Source organism: Manacus vitellinus, unplaced genomic scaffold (assembly GCF_001715985.3).
Source record: "Manacus vitellinus isolate BGI_N305 unplaced genomic scaffold, ASM171598v3 scaffold_39_pilon, whole genome shotgun sequence".
Classification (NCBI taxonomy): Eukaryota; Metazoa; Chordata; class Aves; order Passeriformes; family Pipridae; genus Manacus; species Manacus vitellinus.
The window spans coordinates 4,391,908-4,408,988 of record NW_021940534.1 but is presented as its reverse complement, the minus strand read 5'-3'; the positions used below and the strand labels follow the sequence as shown (position 1 = coordinate 4,408,988).

The 17,081-nt window shown below is 40.0% G+C and overlaps 1 protein-coding gene across 4 annotated transcripts in view; it reads left to right on the top strand.

The window, feature by feature from the left end:
- The first annotated feature begins 2,392 nt into the window (after nucleotides 1–2,392).
- The window catches only part of NUP153 (nucleoporin 153), a 31,250-nt gene continuing 16,561 nt past the window's right edge, over nucleotides 2,393–17,081 (top strand). For 3 of the 4 annotated variants that reach the window (XM_018077665.2, XM_008922298.3, XM_018077664.2), the window contains exons 1-10: nucleotides 2,393–2,491; nucleotides 5,162–5,378; nucleotides 7,350–7,598; nucleotides 8,821–8,960; nucleotides 9,044–9,172; nucleotides 10,966–11,082; nucleotides 11,206–11,250; nucleotides 11,348–11,401; nucleotides 15,614–15,760; nucleotides 16,518–16,570. In XM_018077665.2, coding sequence (XP_017933154.1) covers nucleotides 2,405–2,491; nucleotides 5,162–5,378; nucleotides 7,350–7,598; nucleotides 8,821–8,960; nucleotides 9,044–9,172; nucleotides 10,966–11,082; nucleotides 11,206–11,250; nucleotides 11,348–11,401; nucleotides 15,614–15,760; nucleotides 16,518–16,570 — 1,238 coding nt within the window. In that variant the 5' untranslated portion in view covers nucleotides 2,393–2,404. The remainder of the gene's footprint in view (nucleotides 2,492–5,161; nucleotides 5,379–7,349; nucleotides 7,599–8,820; nucleotides 8,961–9,043; nucleotides 9,173–10,965; nucleotides 11,083–11,205; nucleotides 11,251–11,347; nucleotides 11,402–15,613; nucleotides 15,761–16,517; nucleotides 16,571–17,081) is intronic. The other variant, XM_018077666.2, reaches the window with a different exon arrangement.

The window sequence follows — 17,081 nt, the reverse complement described above, 5'->3', positions numbered from 1 at the left end:
AGTGTTGATCCTGAGAGGGCAGGAAAGGTCTACAGAGGGATCTGGAAAGGGTGGATTGATGGGCCAAGACGGACTGTATGAGGTTCAATAAGGGGAAGTGCTGAGACCTGCACTTGGGTCACAGTAACTCCGTATAACACTCCAGGTGTGGGGCAGAGTGGCTGGGAAGATATCTGGCAGAAAAGGGCCTGGTTGACAGCTGGCTGAATATGAGCCAGCAGTAGGCCCAGGTGGCCAAGAAGGCCAATGGCATCCTGGCCTGTATCAGCAAATAGTGTAGCCAGCAGGACCAGGGCAGGGATCGTGCTCCTGTACTCAGCACTGGTGAGGCTGCAGCTCGAATCCTGTGTTCAGTTTTGGGCCCCTCACTACAAGAAAGACATTGAGCTGCTGGAGCATGTCCAGAGAAGGGCAATAAATCTGGCACTTGAGGACATGGTTTAATGGTGAACATGATGGTGGTACTGGGTTAACAGTTGGACTTTATAATATTAAAGGTGTTTTTCAGCCTTTATGATTCTATGAAAACAGGGCTTTGGACCCTCAAAGGGAGGATTTGGGTCTTCAAGACAGGGCTTTGGGCCCTGGAAATGGGCTTTTGGAGGTGAGAAGGAGGATTTGAACCATGAGTTGGGTTTTGTGCCCTAAAATACCACAAAATAAAACCTTGCCCCTAGAAATGAGTCTCTGGAGGGTTGGAGGAAGGCTTTGAGACCACTAGATTTAAGGCTGAATCCTGAAGAGGAGGCTTTCATCCCTGACATGGAGGCTTTGGACGCTAGAGTTTGGACCTGAAGATGTGCCTTTGGACTCTATAAAGAAGCCTTTGAACTCTACAAATGAGTCTTTGGACCTTCCAAATTACACTTGAGGCCTTCAAAGTGATGCTCTAGGCCCTTCAGATGAGTCTTGAGACCTCAGGAGCAGGGTCGGAACTTAGAAATGGGAGTTCGTGCCCAAACAAGGAGGGTTTGGACTCTTGGGTAACAGTTGGACACAGTGATCCAAGACGTCTTTTCCAGCCACAGTGGTTCAGTGATTCCATGATGTCAAACCAATGTGACTTGAAGTAGCTGTTACTGTAGTTACTGTTGCTATGATGTTTGTATACATAGACTTAGATCCAGCAGAGCTGCAGACGCTTCGAATGATGCACAGATTTTGAAAAACTGTTGTAAATATCTATTCATAAGCTACTGTGTCTTTCCAGTGGATTTTCATTTTGTTCAGCTTTCATGCTTGTATTTTTTAGGATGAGTATGAGTTTGTTTGAGGTGAATAGACAGTAGTTGGTACTGACAGTAGCTCAGACTTCTGAAATCAGCTAAGGAGTAAACCGTGTTCACTGACTAAAGTGGTGCTCCACTCAGTCAGGATTGTCCCATTACATCTCCTGCCCTTTTGTGATATTAGTTTGGTACCCCTGGGGCCTGTAGAAATTAGGATTTATGAGCATTAAAGCTGTGTGCCAACACTGCTTCCTCCGCTCCCAATCTGAGGTTGGGAACTAGAAAAATTTTTGTGCAGTAGCACATTCAGAATAGCCCCAGTGAATGAAGTTGTTCAGGAAGGGACTGGTACATAATCGTGGCTTGAGGAGATGTACTGGTTTAAAGGTAAACCAGGAGGGGAAATGAACTCAACTCAAAAGAGAGATTATAAATCAGAATAACAATTTAATAAAATAATACAATAAGTATGATTATACAGTCAAACAATTGGTTTTAACCCACAAACCCCAAATGTATAACCCAGCACCCTGGGGCATGAACAGTGGTGTTTGTTGGGCCCCCTGAGTCCAAAGCAAAAGGAGAGGGTAAAACCGGTTGGTGAGAGTGCTGGTGCAGTCTGGGCAAGAGTGGTGATTGCAGTCTGGTCGAGAGTGGTGTTCTCAGTCTGGTTGAGAGCGGTGATCTGCAGTCTTCCTCTGGATCCCACGAGAGGTTCCAAAAGTTCCACGACTCCAAGATTATATATCTTCCAGTTCAGGCAGGAATGCCCAGTACTTCCCTCAGGGCGGGGAGTTCCACAAAAGAGTGTGAGGACAGGGAGGCACCCTCCTATCTCGAAGGCCTCTTAACACCCAGTTTATAGCCTAAGGAGTCAGGCTGTTCTGGGCAGAAGGTGTATATTGATACCAGTTTCTGGGAAATGGCATGGAAGGCTATAGAATACACAGTTTTGGGTTACACCCATACAGTGATGAACTGGTCCCAGCTGTTCTAACTAGGACAGGAGATTGGGATCTGAGCAGTTTGCTCTGATTTTGCTGGAGGAATAAGTCTGCTAGACTTATTTTTTGCTATGTCTTTTGTATTTCACCTCAGAAGATCTGTTTGCATCACTGAGATGTCCAGTATCCTTGTCAGCCTTCTAGAAGGATTAATGATTCCTGTATGGGGAGATGGTAGTGCCAGGGAACCTGGGATGGAGAAAATGCAGAGCTGGTGGCACAGGAGCAGTAGAGGGGGTGTGCTCTACTGCTGACAAGGTAGGTTTGTGTTGCATGTGCAGGCAGAGGGAAAGGGTTCTCAAACACATGTGCTGAAATTGAAGAATAAGAAAATCACAAGTTAGGATAGGATTAGAATGCCAGCTTTAAAGACAGTGTAAGGCATGATCCTTTGCTGAAATGTCCTGACAAGAACAAGGAAGCGTGCATGTTCAAAAGTGTAGTTGGTCAGTGGCGCGTTACCTGCCTGACGTGGTCAGGAATCCAAACACAGTGCCTTTCAGCTCTGATAGGCAGGTAGGATATTTTGTCTTTTTTCCTTTTTTTTGGTCTATGTGTATGTCAGTAGGCATACCTGGGATGTATGGCTTACTTTGTGGGGGGAAGGTGTTTGGTTGTTTTAGCAGGATCTGCATTTGATCGTAGCTCGTTCATAATGCCTGCATAACTCTTTCACAGTGCCTTTAATCAGTATATTTTGCAGACAGAAAACAGAGATGCATTTCCATGTATTCTGCTTTCTCTTGCTTTGTCACTAAGCCTGTATTATTCTGGAGCATAAAACTATGCTATGTCTTCCACTGTGCCTAAGCTAGATGGAACAGGCCATTAGTACTTGCTACAGTACGGCTGCGCCGAGCGAGTTCCAGCTTCTGGTTTGGTTTGGGAAGTTACCCTGTGTTACCTAGCTTGAAGTGTTGATGATGTGGAGAACAGTAGCAAGGCTGCCCTTTGCAAGAAAGGGTCAAACCAGTCTGGTTTTAGATATAGATGGTAAAATGTTACCTTGGTTAATTATTAGTCTATCTGGGTTCTCCAGTTACTCATTGAGATTACTAATGATTGGGTGTTTACTCTTCTGGATGCCTATGACATCTGCCATCTTGAGTCTTAGGTAGCTTTCAGTCCTGGGAGGATTTCTTCAGCAAGAGAATCATACAGGCTTGTTTTATGTTTTTATTCTCTTGATGAAGAAACTCTCTAGCAATAGTGAATATAGCGCTGCTTAGCTTTTTGGAAAGAGCATTGCCTTGGATGCAGTTTGTGTCCTGACCATTTGCTTATTTTGGCAAATCTTGACTCCTCTGGGTTCCTGATATACTTTTATTCATATAGGAGCAAAATACCCCCCAAAAGGGGGACAGTGTGTCATAAGGAAAGGTGAAAATGAGGGGCTGGGAAGAGAGTAGGAACTACCTCTTTGCTGGTACCATGCACTGAACTGCTTGTGAGTTCTGGTATGGCATGCAGTTAGTTTTTTGTTGTTGGGAAGCTGAGGCTTAGTATATATGTAGAGTAGATTAAATTACCAATCATTATGAAAAATGTCAAATTAAGACGACCTTCCTTCTGTGAAAAGGCTTTTATTTTCTACCTTCCCTTTATCCTCTTTCCTTGCCCCCCCTCTTAACTCCAGATTCAAGGGTGTCTAATTTGTTTATAACTCCTGTAAGTAACCATGTATGAAAGACTTGAATGAGGAATATGGGCTTCTTTTTTCATTTGTGTGCTGTTTGTTTAGGAAAGTTGAATACAGCAGAGTTCTTGTTTCACAGTTGTTTACTAGACTAATACATGTTCAAAGACTATTCTTCATTTTCTACACATGAATAATAATTTTTAGAAAATTTTGTTGCCTAAACCCAGAAGAAAACCAAAGTAGCTTGCCAGAGCCTTTGTTACGCGTGTTAGCAAATGACGATGGAGTTCAACAAAAATCCGTTTAACTCTTGTTACTTTTTAGTTTCCAAAGTGTTGAAATCATGGAGATAGATTTCACTTTTGCTTCCAGCTTGCAGAGGTTGGCAGCTGTTTCTGTGGCTGCAGTCAGTGTAAGAGAGGGGGAACTCCACGCTGCAAGCAATCTGCTGCAGGGGCTTGAGATTTGACAGGAAGGTGTTTTGAAATTTTGAGGGCATGATGGGGATCAAGTGACTGCCTAAAACAAAATGGTAAATAAATGTTTCCTAAATGTAGAATGTAAGCATTGCAAATAGTTTCTAAATGTCATAATGGAAATGGCTTTTATGTATACCTTAATGGCAGAATATTAAGGTTTGAAGATAGAAAACTTTAACATACCACAAAATGAAATTTGATCAAATTGGATCTATTGAACAGTCCTGTAGTGAGGAATCTGTTGTTCAACTATAGCTGTTTCTTCCAGGATTCTTTCAGGATACTCTTGTCTGTTCAGAGCATAATAGTGGGTTTATGGATAGACTTGGTTACTGCAGTTCAGCATTAGAAAGAGAAATATTTAAATTCACTGATTTTAGCAGCTGTTATGGTCATCAGTATTGCTGTAGATAATTGCTGAGCTTCTGGGTTTAATGCTTTTTCAAGTGAAGGCATTACAAGGAGGAGTCCTCAGAAAAAGAGTGTATATCAGGAGTTATTTAGAAGTAGAATTTCCCGATGACCTTGTGACTTGACAAGCCTCTGGTGAATTTTGGCTGTAGTTTCAGAATTTTGAACATTGCCAAGGTCACTGGGAAGTGCAGAAATTGATAGGTCAGTACTAAGTAAATCAGAGTTAGGTGAATATTTGTCATGCGTGTTCCAGACGTATAGCAATTCTGTGTCAACAACTCACCCACCTCTATTTTATTCATCTGAATATTGCTGTCTAATATCTGTCTTCGAGGTCTGAGCAAGGTTGCATCCCACAGTATGCTGCTGACTGTGTTTCTGTATTTTTCTTTTAAGCTGGGACTCATTAGCAGAGTGACTGAATCAGTGAAAAACATTGTACCGGGATGGTTACAGAAGTATTTCAATAAAAGGGAAGATAAATGTGTAGATACAAATGAATCTCCAAACCAGGAAGAGAATCCAGTAAACTATCACGATGATTATGCAAATGAAGATGCTATGGTAATTGATGGGAGAGTCACGCCTGAATCAGCAAGAATTAATTTGGAAGGTATGTGAAATATCATTTAGTATTCTGACCATCTGTATTTATTCACAGATTTCTAGTTCTGAATCTAGATTTCTAAGAGAAGCTGGAAGGAGCATTTTGACAAAATTAAAAAGACGTCACAAAATAAACCAAAAAAACCCAAAACAAAATCCAGCCAACAAAACAAAAACCCCAACCAAAAAAACCGCACAAAAACCCACAGAAAGCAAACACATAGAAAAAAATCAAAAAGTGTTTTTGAAACTGTCTTAGCTTCACACTACAACGTTTAAATTGCAAAACATACTAGAGGTTGACTTGGAGCTCTTGGAAGTCATCAGTTAACCTCAGGTAGTCAACTAACCACATGCAAAATATCAATAATATTCATTCACTAGGGTGCTGATTTGCATTTTTTTTAAAGGATCTGGAATGAAAGTTTATCTAATTGCCTACTGTAACAGAAACATTAATTTGTTTTGTTGTCCTCAAAGCAAAAGGCCAGATGCTAGAATGCCAGAGGAAAATAACTTCTCATGTCCTAAATTAATTTTTTTTTCCCTTTGGGCTTCTTCAATCAGTTTATTCAATTTCCTTATTGGTTTAATGGAGATCTGGAGAACTTTGTGACATTATTCTTTTTAAAATATTTTGTAACATTAAGGAGCTACCTAGCTAACATGGAGTCTTTGATAACTATTTGGCCCCTTGGCAAAGAAGTTTGCAACCCCTTTACTATATAAAAGATTATTCTGTATTTTATATCTCTGCCTCTCACTGTTTCTGTAGGACTCTAAACATTTGCATATGCTCCCATTTGAGTTTCTCTTAACTTAGCACTTTTGTGGAACTCAGTTTTTGATAAGGAGACAGGTTTTGTCTGACCACTTGTACATAACCATCTGTGTGGAACATCAGTTGTTTCTGTTGTTGGCAGAACAAAAAGTAATGAGGAAATATCTATGTCACCAATGTCATCTAATTGTAAATAAGGAACGTTATTGCTCTCTGTGTAGCTGTAGCTTGAGAATAAGTTTGTGTAAAGGAATAGAGAAGGTCTTCATGAAGGAGAAACATGTGTTGGCTTTCCTGAAGAACTGTGTGAAAGGACCTTTCAGTAAGAACAGCTGCACAGCAAACTTTCTAGCTCCAGAAAATCGGGAGCAGATGGGACACCCTAGAACTTTTAGTGGCTGGTGTTGCAGTCTGTGGATGTTGTAGCCTAATCTTTCTTTCTATAGTTAATAGTAAGTTTTTTTATTATTACTGGTATTTTTATTTTAGAGAGCCTGTTTCTTCAGCTCTGAGATACCAGTGTGCTAGAGCTTGTATTCCTTTGCTTGACCAGCCTTCAGTCTGATAACACACTTTCTTTATTTCAAACAAGACCGTCCTGAAAATCTATCAATCCTTTGGAGAATTACCCACTGCGGTGGTTATGTAGATTAAAGTTGCTAGTTTGAGCTTCAGTGCAAATACCAAGAGGGTAGTGACTCAAAATCCTGTTCATACCCAGAATTCCTGGGAAAGACTGTAGATTTACATAGCTATCAGGCAAGATAGCCATTAATAGCTGTTCTGTTCATGTGGCAAGTGGGAGCTGTGAGACTACTTTTTGCAGGGCACTGGCAGTGTTTACAGACTCCTTTCGTGAGGAAAAAACGCCCATCTTTCAACCAAGGCCATGTTGCTTACTTGTCCTTTGTGCCAAAATCTCAAAAATCAATGGAGAGGAGAAATGTTTTTGTCTGTAGCGTGACCTGATATGGTAGAATTTGGAAGGGGTGATGATGACACCAGAACACTAGTATTTCAAGCAGTATTGCTGTTGCTGTCAGATAGATGAAACCCTATCTGGGTGAAGAAGTTAAATTCGGCTTCTCTATTTTTGTGCTTAGAACTTGGCAATAACATTGCTGTTGATAGAAAACAGGTTTTGGCTTCTGTGAGCTTGTCTATAGGAAAGCTGATTGTCTCGCTGTTCTTGTTTAGAACCATCCACGAGTAGGTCTGCACTGAACTTCTCAGATGTGTTAACAAGGCCCTCTCTCCATCGGAGCCATTTGAACTGTACTGTGTTGGATCCCACAGTACCACACTGTCAGCCCTCTACATCTTCCACACTTGGCATTGGCAGTCCTGGGCTGTCTCTGGTAAAAGAAATAAAAGATTCTACCTCTCAGCATGATGATGATAACATCTCAACAACCAGTGGCTTCTCCTCTAGAGCATCTGATAAAGGTAACTTTTGTGTTCTCTAATTGAGTTGTTTGGTAACATGAAGTACTTTGTATTCTTTAATATTTCACATTGCCTTAGTAAGTAAAGTAGGTGAATGTCAGCTTTGGATGTTAGAATTAAATTTCATTTTTAATATATTAGAAGCATATAATCCTGTCATCTTTTAAATAGAACCATGCTTTGGAATACAGTTATGAGTCCCTGATGTTCTAAAGAGTTGGTGCTGATAAATACACTTTTAGCTGGATTATCTGTAAATCTTGAACTGGGATAGTAGGAGCTGAAGATGATTTGCTGTAGCTTGACAGCTAGGTTGACCTAGAGGAGGAGTTACCTTGAATATCTAACTTGCAGCTGGTTAAATGTGAGTAAATATAGGTGACAGATGAAAACACAAGATGTTTTCATGTGGGTTTTTTGGGTTTTTTTACCAGGAGTCAGTAATGGAACTATTCTGATTGAAAAAGTCTGGGCAGCTTTTTTTGCTTTTCTTGGTAGAAGGCATCATTTGTTAATACTGCCATGTCTTCTACTGAATTCAGTAAGGAATGTACACAATTTTAAAGTTAAAAAAAAACCCCTAAACATTGTATTGAAAAGATGCGGACCTAGGTGTCTCACTGAGAAAGGACAAACAGCAGGTTTGCAAGTTTTTCTAATCCCCTGTGTAAGTGGGAATAGAGTCATGCTCAACCAGTTCTCTGGAGACCATAGTTTTACAGGTCAGTTTGTATTGCCTGGGCTTAGCAATATAACCTGTTTACTAGGATACAGTTCTGTCCTATGGTGGCTTGCAGCCCTTTACCAACATAGGAAGAACTTTGTACCATTATAGATGCACCAGTGTTTATGCCATTCCATTTTATTTTACCATGAACGAAATAAAAATAGAATTGCTCTGCCCTGGAAGCATGCTATTAACTTGTGCGTGCTTCTAAAAGATTACTGAAAGGTAATGTATTTGCAGTTCTCTGAACAGAATTCAGGTTCAGAGTTGATACTTGGTTTTCATACCATATGTGAAACTAATCTGTTTGAAGAACTCTGAAGCTTAGAGTGCTGGAGAAGTAAGTATAAAGGGACTTTTTCATTCTGTAAGACTTACTTTTTCATATTAAAGAACTCTGATAAAATATCAGAGATAATAAAGATAAAATATCTTTAATATTACAATTCTCTATGTATATGAGGCATTTACATAAAGCATGTATCATTTTGACAGATATCACAGTTTCAAAAAATACTTCAGCACCACTGCTCTGGTCCCCAGAGGCTGAAAGATCTCATTCCCTCTCACAGCATCCTGCATCTAGCTCTAAAAAACCTGCATTCAATTTATCTGCTTTTGGATCTCCCTCTCCTGTAAGTACTGCACAGTGTTAAGTTTAGTCAGTTTGAATGTGTAGCCATTTTTACTAACAACTTACCATAACACCTTTCTGTAGTCACTTGGAAACACCTCTGTCTTTAAGACAAGGCAGCTTGGGGATTCTCCATTTTACCCTGGAAAGACCTCGTATGGTGGTGCCGCTGCAGCAGCAAGGCAGACAAAAGTGCAGATTTCTGCTTATCAGGTATGAAAATAGTAGTGTGTGTGGGGGAAAATGTAATCAAAGTACAGAAGGGATAGCTCTCCCTAAAAAGCTCTGAGTGGGGAACTGAACACTGAAAATATGGAAACAGTTCTTCTTTTGCCCTCTCAGCCTACAAGAGTGAAAAAGAGGCATCTTTGTTTAAATTCTCAGTTCGTGTAGAAATATTTACCATAGTGCACAAGTATGACAGTAGCATCTTAGTTGCTGGGTAGTTGTTTGTTGTAGGGATTTCCTCTGTTGTTACCTCTTTCAAAAATTTCTGTTTTCTGCCGTTGTCTGCCTTTGACTGTATTATGTTAAAGTAATGTGTAAATAAATACTACGATGGCATAACTTTGAAAACTTATATTTATAGTAGCAAAAGTTGATGCTTGTTGGTAGATCCTACGCTCTTAACTATGAATATGCTTTGTAAAACTGTGCATTCTTTAATATAGTAATATCCAAAGGGCAAATTTGCTCATCCTTTGCTCTTTTGTTACTTAGAGGCATGCAGTCCTCAATGCAATCTCAAGATAAACAATAAGTCCTTTCTATTTTACTATCATTCTCTATATCTTAGCTCTTGAGAAGAGCTGCTTGCCCCAAAGTATTCTTTGTGTTCTAAAATGAACCAGCAATTAAAAATCCTTACTACCTTCAGTAGCTAGAGTTGAATCTAAAAAGAAGTAAAATCTGATTTGATTGGAATGTGTTGTGTTTAAGTCAAAAAGATCTTTATTACAAAAAGAAATAAAAAGCCAAAATAAACTTTATTTAAGAAACTGGCAATTAGAGTTTGCTGGACCTACTCTGGCAGTCTGTTTCTTTTCTGCCATGGAACAAGAGGACTTACAAGTTCCTGACTTAGGGGAAACCTTGACAATTTGCGGTTTGTCCGGACTTGGCGTTGAGTCAAACTTCAGAACACTTAAAACTTCTAGGAGTGTAAGCTAGGAGCCCTCTTTGATCAGCTATTTTTATTTTTACAAAAATAAATGTGGATTGTACTGAAAAGAGGAAGCAAATACCAGGCTTTTAAGGGAGAGACTAGCTTGCTTGTTGCTGCATGCTGTAGAGTAGAGCAAGTCTCACTTGTGTTTTTTATATGCTGTGATCTGCTTCCTGTGTTCACATAGCAGTGTGGTAAGCGTGATGTGGTTACATGAGAGGCTTAACGTAATTTTAAGGAAACCGAAAAGGGTAACACTGAAGTTTTTTTAACTTATGTTCAAAGTCATGTGGTACGAATAAAACATTTGTTTTTTCAATGTATCATGCTGAGATCTGTTACAGTTCAAATCAGATCTTTATCTGTTTAAGCAGAGTGAAAAGATCTTCAGTCAGTTGTAATCTTGGGGGAAGGGAGGAAATGAGAGAAATAAAACTAGAAATTTCTGATGATGATTGTATGCAGTGATTTTAAGATGGCACACTTACACCATAATGAAACCCCGAGATCTGTTTTGTTACTGAAAGTACTTTCTGCAGCACAAGCTTGCTTCAGTTCTGTTTTCCTAATCACTGCTTCAGAGATTCTACAGGCCTAACATCTTCCATTTTATGACCTTTTAAATTTAAGTATTTCTTTCGTTGCTTTATCCTGCCCCACTTAAACTTCTGTAAAGCCAGTAGTGTGTATTTTCTTCTTCATGGCTTGAATGCTCTGCGAGTACATTTTTCTTTGTCATTATAAGTATTGGTTATGTCATCATTGTATCCATAGGGCATAAGATACACGTATGTTTAACTCAAAATCCAGCATCATAACATTGGCAATGCTAATTTTTCAGCCACCGTTAAAAAGACAAATGAAAGCTAAACAGGCAAATGTGCAATCCTACGGTGTGACAAGTTCCACAGCACGGCGCATCTTGCAGACGTTGGAGAAGATGTCAAGCCCTTTGGCGGTAAATGGCACTCCTTTTCATGTTTTATTTCATGTGCTTGAAAAACATAGTAAATATGTGCAAGTATAGGATGAAGATTGTGCTTGTGTCATTGTTTAATTTACTGCACTGCTTTCTCAACAGGATGCTAAAAGGATTCCATCTTCTGTTTCTAGTCCATTGTCTTCTGTAAGTTGATCGCAAAACCCCCATGTTTTTGTTAGATGGAACCCTCTTATGGGGAAAAAACGTTCACTAATATTTAGGCCTTTTTTTCCCCCCATAGCCTGTGGACAGGAGCGTGCTGAATATGACTAGCTTCCAATCCAGACAAAACCAGGTAAGAACCAGTAACATGTTAAGCTGAGATAGATAACTTTCTGTACATTATAGCTATCAGAAGAAATGTCACAAATCTCAGTGAGAAGCGTACACATGAATTGAAGTTAATATTAGCGTTGTGTGAATTATAGCGGTCTTGCCTATGTGGTAATAGCTAAAAATGTCTTTTCTACCCACACCAGATGAAGGACTGTAAAAATTACTCGGGTTGAAAATTCTGTTATATTTTGTGGTGGTGTATTGATATGACAGTCAAGAACACCTTCTCTAGAACACACAAAGTAGTTTTATTTGGGGGCAACTTGGGGTTAAGTTCCATGTTAATATTCCTGTTTATAAAAGCTTTTTACTGCAGAAATGATCAGAAGTAGAAAAATATTGATTGAATCAGACCTTGTACAGGTTTCCATGTTCATTTTGAGAAAAAAATAATACTTATGTTTTTTTATAACTGCTCAGAGGAAGGAGAAGGAAAATGGTTAAATGTTGTCGCTTCTGTAAATTTATGTTCCTAAATTCCTATTTGGAGGTAGCACTGAGTTGGTGATAACGCTGTGGTAAATCATTATTTCCTTGGTTTTGTTAAAAAAAAAAGTTGAAGTATCAAGTTTGTTAATTGTAAAACCCGCAAAAGGTCACTTTAAGATCAGTCAACCAAAGGAACAAAAGTGTAGTTTTTCTTCCGTGCAAACTTTTTGTCTGTTGTTGTAATGAGAAAGTGGATAGAATGTCTCAAGAAGTTTCTCTGCTAATAGCTTATTTAGGAGTACAATTAATTATGTGGTCACTTCAGAATTTATAAACATCTCAGAGTTCCTGTAGTGTCTTTGGCCATGTACTAAATTACAAGAGCATTGAAAAGTAGAGCATGTAATTTCTTTACCAAAAATATTATCCAAATAATTGAAAACAAAGCCGATACAGATTCTCAGTTAAAATGCAGAACCACACCTGTGACAAGGCATTAAGAAAGATCTGCTGGATTTGCAGCGTAGCCCCTGACATCAGTCAGAAAGCGAATGTTGCGCACAGCTGCCACTGGGTAAAAATAGAGAAATTGTCTATTCATAATGCTAGAATTCATAGTTTGGCAGGGAAAGGGTAGCCCTTGATGAGAAGGGAGGAGAGGATTGTGTGCACCAAGGAGAGGGTTGTGTGTTTTCCTGCTAAAGCAAACAAGTGGTTGACATGGCACTTGAACACTCAGGCAAAACTTTTGCAGGTATTCTTTTATTATGGTGTTTTTCTTATTTTGAGGGTCTGCACCAGAGAGAATAACTCTTAGCACATTGAACATGTAACTGGGTGACTTTGTTGTTGTTGTTGTACATACCTGTCTAACTAATTTGATATCCTTCTACAACAACATCACCTGCCTGGCATGTGAAGGGAAGGCGGTGGATGTAGATTTTGAACTTTTTAAGGCCTTTGATACTGTCTCTCACAGTATCCTTCTGGACAAGTTGTCCAAATGTGGGATGCCCCGGTGAAGAACTGGCTGAACAGCAGGATGCAAAGGATTGCTGTGAATGGGGTTACATCTGGCTGGTGACCGGTCACCATCTCTGTTCCTCAGGGCTCAGTTCTAGGGCCAGTGTGGTTCAGTATATCTGTCAGTGATCTGAATGCCCCATTATCAGGTTTGCTGATGATATGAAACAGGGAAGTGCTATTGACTCTCTTTAGGGAGAGGAGGCTATGCAGGAGGATCTAGGTAGATTGGAGCATTGGACAGTGATCAGTCAGATGGAATTTAGCAAGTCCAAATACCAGATCTTCATCAATGACATAGTGGGATTGAGTGCACCCTCAGCAAGTTTGCTGGTGACGCCAAGCTGAGTGGTGCTGTTGACACACCTGAGGGATGAGATGCCATCCAGAGGGACGAGGACAAGCTCTAGAAGATGGGAGTGTCACATGGTTCTGCACCTGGGTGAGGGCAACCCCCAGTTGCCCCATCAGTACGGGCCTGGGGGTGAATTGAGAGGCGATGTGCATTCTCAGCCCAGAAAGCCAGTTGTGTTCTGGGCTGCATCAAAAGCAGCATGGCCAGCAGGTCAAAGGAGGTGATTCTCTCCCTTGATCTCTGCTCTGGTGAGATCCCACCTGGAGTGCTGCATCCATCTCTGGGGGTCTCAATACAGGGACCTGTTGAAGCAGGTCCACTGGGGGGCTATAAAAATGGTCAGAGGGATGGAGCACCTCTCCTGTGAGGAAAGACTGAGAGTTGGGGTTATTCACCCTGCAGAAGGCTTCACAGAGATGTTACCACAATAAGTGTATCACCTTTTGGTATTTAAAGTGGGCTTAGAAGAATGATGGGGACAGATCTTTTGGCAGAGCCTGTTGCAATAGAACAAGGGGTAATGGTAATTGTTTATCACTTAAAAGAGAGTTGATTTAAACTAGATATAAGGAGATGAGGATGGTAGAGCCCTTGAACAGGTTGTCCAGAGAGGTGTTGGATGCCCCATTCCTGGAAACATTCAAGGTCAGGTTGCATGGGGCAGGTGGGATACTGCTCCAAGGACAGAGTAATGTGGGCACAAGTATAAACTGAGGGAGGAATGGCTGGAGAGCAGTCCTGCAGAAGGGGATCTGGGGGTGCCGGTCAGCCGTAGCTTAGTGTGAGCAGCGTGTGCCCAGGCAGCCCAGGGGGCAAACCACATCCTGGGGTACATCGAACATGGCACAACCAGTGGTCAGGAGAGGGGATTATCCCACTGTGTTCAGCGTTGGTGCGGCCTCACCTTGAGCACTGTGTGCAGTTCTGGACCCACACTTCAAGAAGGATGTGAAGGTCCTTGAATGTGTCCAGAGGAGGGCAACAAAGCTGGTGACAGGACTGGAAAGCCTGTCCTGGGAGGAGCAGCTGAGGACTTTGGGCTTGTCTAGTTTAGAGAGAAGGAGGCTGAGGGGTGACCTCAATGGCTCTCTACAGCTTCCTGAGGAGGAGAAGTGGAGAAGGAGGTGCTGATCTCTACAGGATCCAGTGACAGGACACGTGGCTGAAAGCTGCATCAGTTCAGGGCAAGGTTTAGACTGGACACTAGGAAGCACTTCTTTACTGAGAGTGTGGTCAAACACTGGAACAGGCTTCCTAGAGATGCCCCCAGCCTGTCAGTGTTAAAGAAGCATTTGGACTGTGCTCTTAACAGCATGCTTTCACTTCTGGTCAGCCCTGAAGTGGTCAGTTGACCAGTCAGATGATTTTTGTTTGTCCTTTACAGCTGAAAATACTCTATTCCAATTCTATTTGCTTTATATTTAATACCAACAGTGGACCATTCTTCACTCAAAATGGTTTTGTGAACTTAAATAACGTGCATTTTACTCAAGATTTTGAAATTAGTTTAATAATTTTTAGAATAAAGTAACTTTATACATAGAGCAACATGAATTTCATTAGCAAGAGTTTTGAGATACTGTGAAATTAAATTTGCATTGTAAACACAGTTTTCTGTTGATATTAATTTAAATAATAGCATGTATCGTAAATCTGATTATCCTGATCATCAAGACTGCAGATGATTTGTTAAATAGTGTAGCCTTTTGGGGTCTTTCTTCTTTCTCAATTCAGTTAAACCAGTTTTGTAGAAGGTACAGTGCTTTCTGTCAAAAATCAGCTTTTGTCTGTGAAAATGCTTTGACAAGGAAAGTCAGGCCAGTACTTTTAACAGCATCAAATGCAAGTCATTAATATACATGTTATTGGAACATGTATTAATGAATGAGACTATTTTAAAGTTATTTTACAACTTTTTTTTTTCACAGTGTTAACTTCAAAGGAGGAAAATGTAGAAAAAATGAAACCCAGAATCTGGTTTAACACTGCTTTACATTTTGCATGTTAAAATAATGGATTTAACCGGTAAAAAAAACCCCAAAAAACAACAAGAGCAGAGGAGAGGAAAGGATGGGAGCATATTATACAAACAAGTTATTTTGCTAATAGTAATATGATTTATTTTGCCAAATTTTGACATAGGGTTCAGCCAGACTTCAACTACTTCTGTAGCTTTTTGGATTTTATAACTGATATTCTGGTGGTTTCATTCTACAAGCTAAATGTTTTCAACACTTCCAGATAGTTTTCACTGGGCGCTGAGGCTGATGGGAGGTTTATGGTTCTGTAACTTTTTTTATCAGTAAATGCTGTGGTAATTTGGGTGGGTGCAAGGATAAATTGACTGCTCCTTTCCTTTCAAAGATGGATTCACAGCATCCGCCTGTCCAGAAACTTGTGACACCAAAGCCACTCTCCCTGTCAGGGGGTCGGATCACGTATTTTAAACCATCTCTGAAATCAGCTACTAATTCCAGAAAAATTCACCAAAGGGGAGATAGAGAGCATCAAGTAAGTAAATTTTCTGGTCCTTGTTTGCCTGCATTTTACAAGCTTGGAATGTCTCTAACCAGTTATTTTACTAAGTTATTCTGCTCTTTCTTGATGGAGTACTGATAGTATGTCTGAGGTAAGCATTAAGACAGTGGGAACCACTGTGAAGGAGATAGCTTAGAGATTTTATGAACATAATTGTATATTTGGCACACTGTGTGGCTGGTGCTTCTTTTCAGAATGTGATGATGTGCTATTGGGCCAGGCTGTTCTCAGTGAAAGAATATTAAAACACAAAACTTCTCCTTTTTATATGCTCCTGTACACAAAGCTGTCACTGATCGAACATGCTGATGTTGTGTACAAGGTCTTTCTGGTGAGCTGTGGGCTCCAAGTGAGATTTCTGACAATTACCCATTCGGATTACTTTCTTAATTACATATTCTGATCACTTTGGTGTAAATGAAGTTCCCAGTAAACTATCCTTAAAACAATATTGGTATCTCTTTCAGAAAAAAAAAGCCACCCATGGTTCCAGTATCAACCTGGATGTAAAAATGACCAGGTATTAAATACATGGGCTGGAAATTAAGTGGATAGGCATAGTAGTTAGGGAACAAGCTTAAGCAGATCAGGTGTATTCAGTGGTGTTAAAACAAACAAACCAAAACCCAAACCACCAGCACGAAACATCTACATTTGGTTGTCTTCTCTGTGTGTTTTGTTTATAAATATATTTAGATAAATCTTGAAATAAATCGAACCTATTTTGCAGGACATGACACAGGAGAGTTTTCCTGCAGAAAAGCCTGTAAAACCATCTGAAAGGTATGACAAATCTATTAATTTTAAAACACTTGAGAGAAGAGCACCCTCTCCTTTGTCACTGCAGTCTGCATGCTTGCCTTCTTTTGAAAGGGCAGTAACAGTTCTCAGTAAAAGGGAATAGAAAAAGTGAAAAAATTTTTGTATTATGAGAGAGTTTAACCATTTGTGCATCTTGATTTTAATCAGGGGTACAGCTGTTAGTCTCAGCTAATTAAATAATTGCTTGGAGTCTGAAAGCTTTGTCCTACAGGAATTTCTTTCTGAAAATTCTTCATAATGTGAAGTGCCTTACAGTTCTAGAGTATATTCAATATTTAGGAACTTTTTTAAGCAAAAAAGTGGGGGAACGTATTTTCTAATGCTTCTTACATGACAAAAGTCACTTGTCTGCTCTGTGAGTTTGCATGAAAAACAGGAGCCCTTTAGAATCATCTGAGGACAAATGCTAGCTTGTGTCTGAAACACAAAATTCCAGGGGAGTTAATAATTGTATTTCTTCTTGAGGAGATTA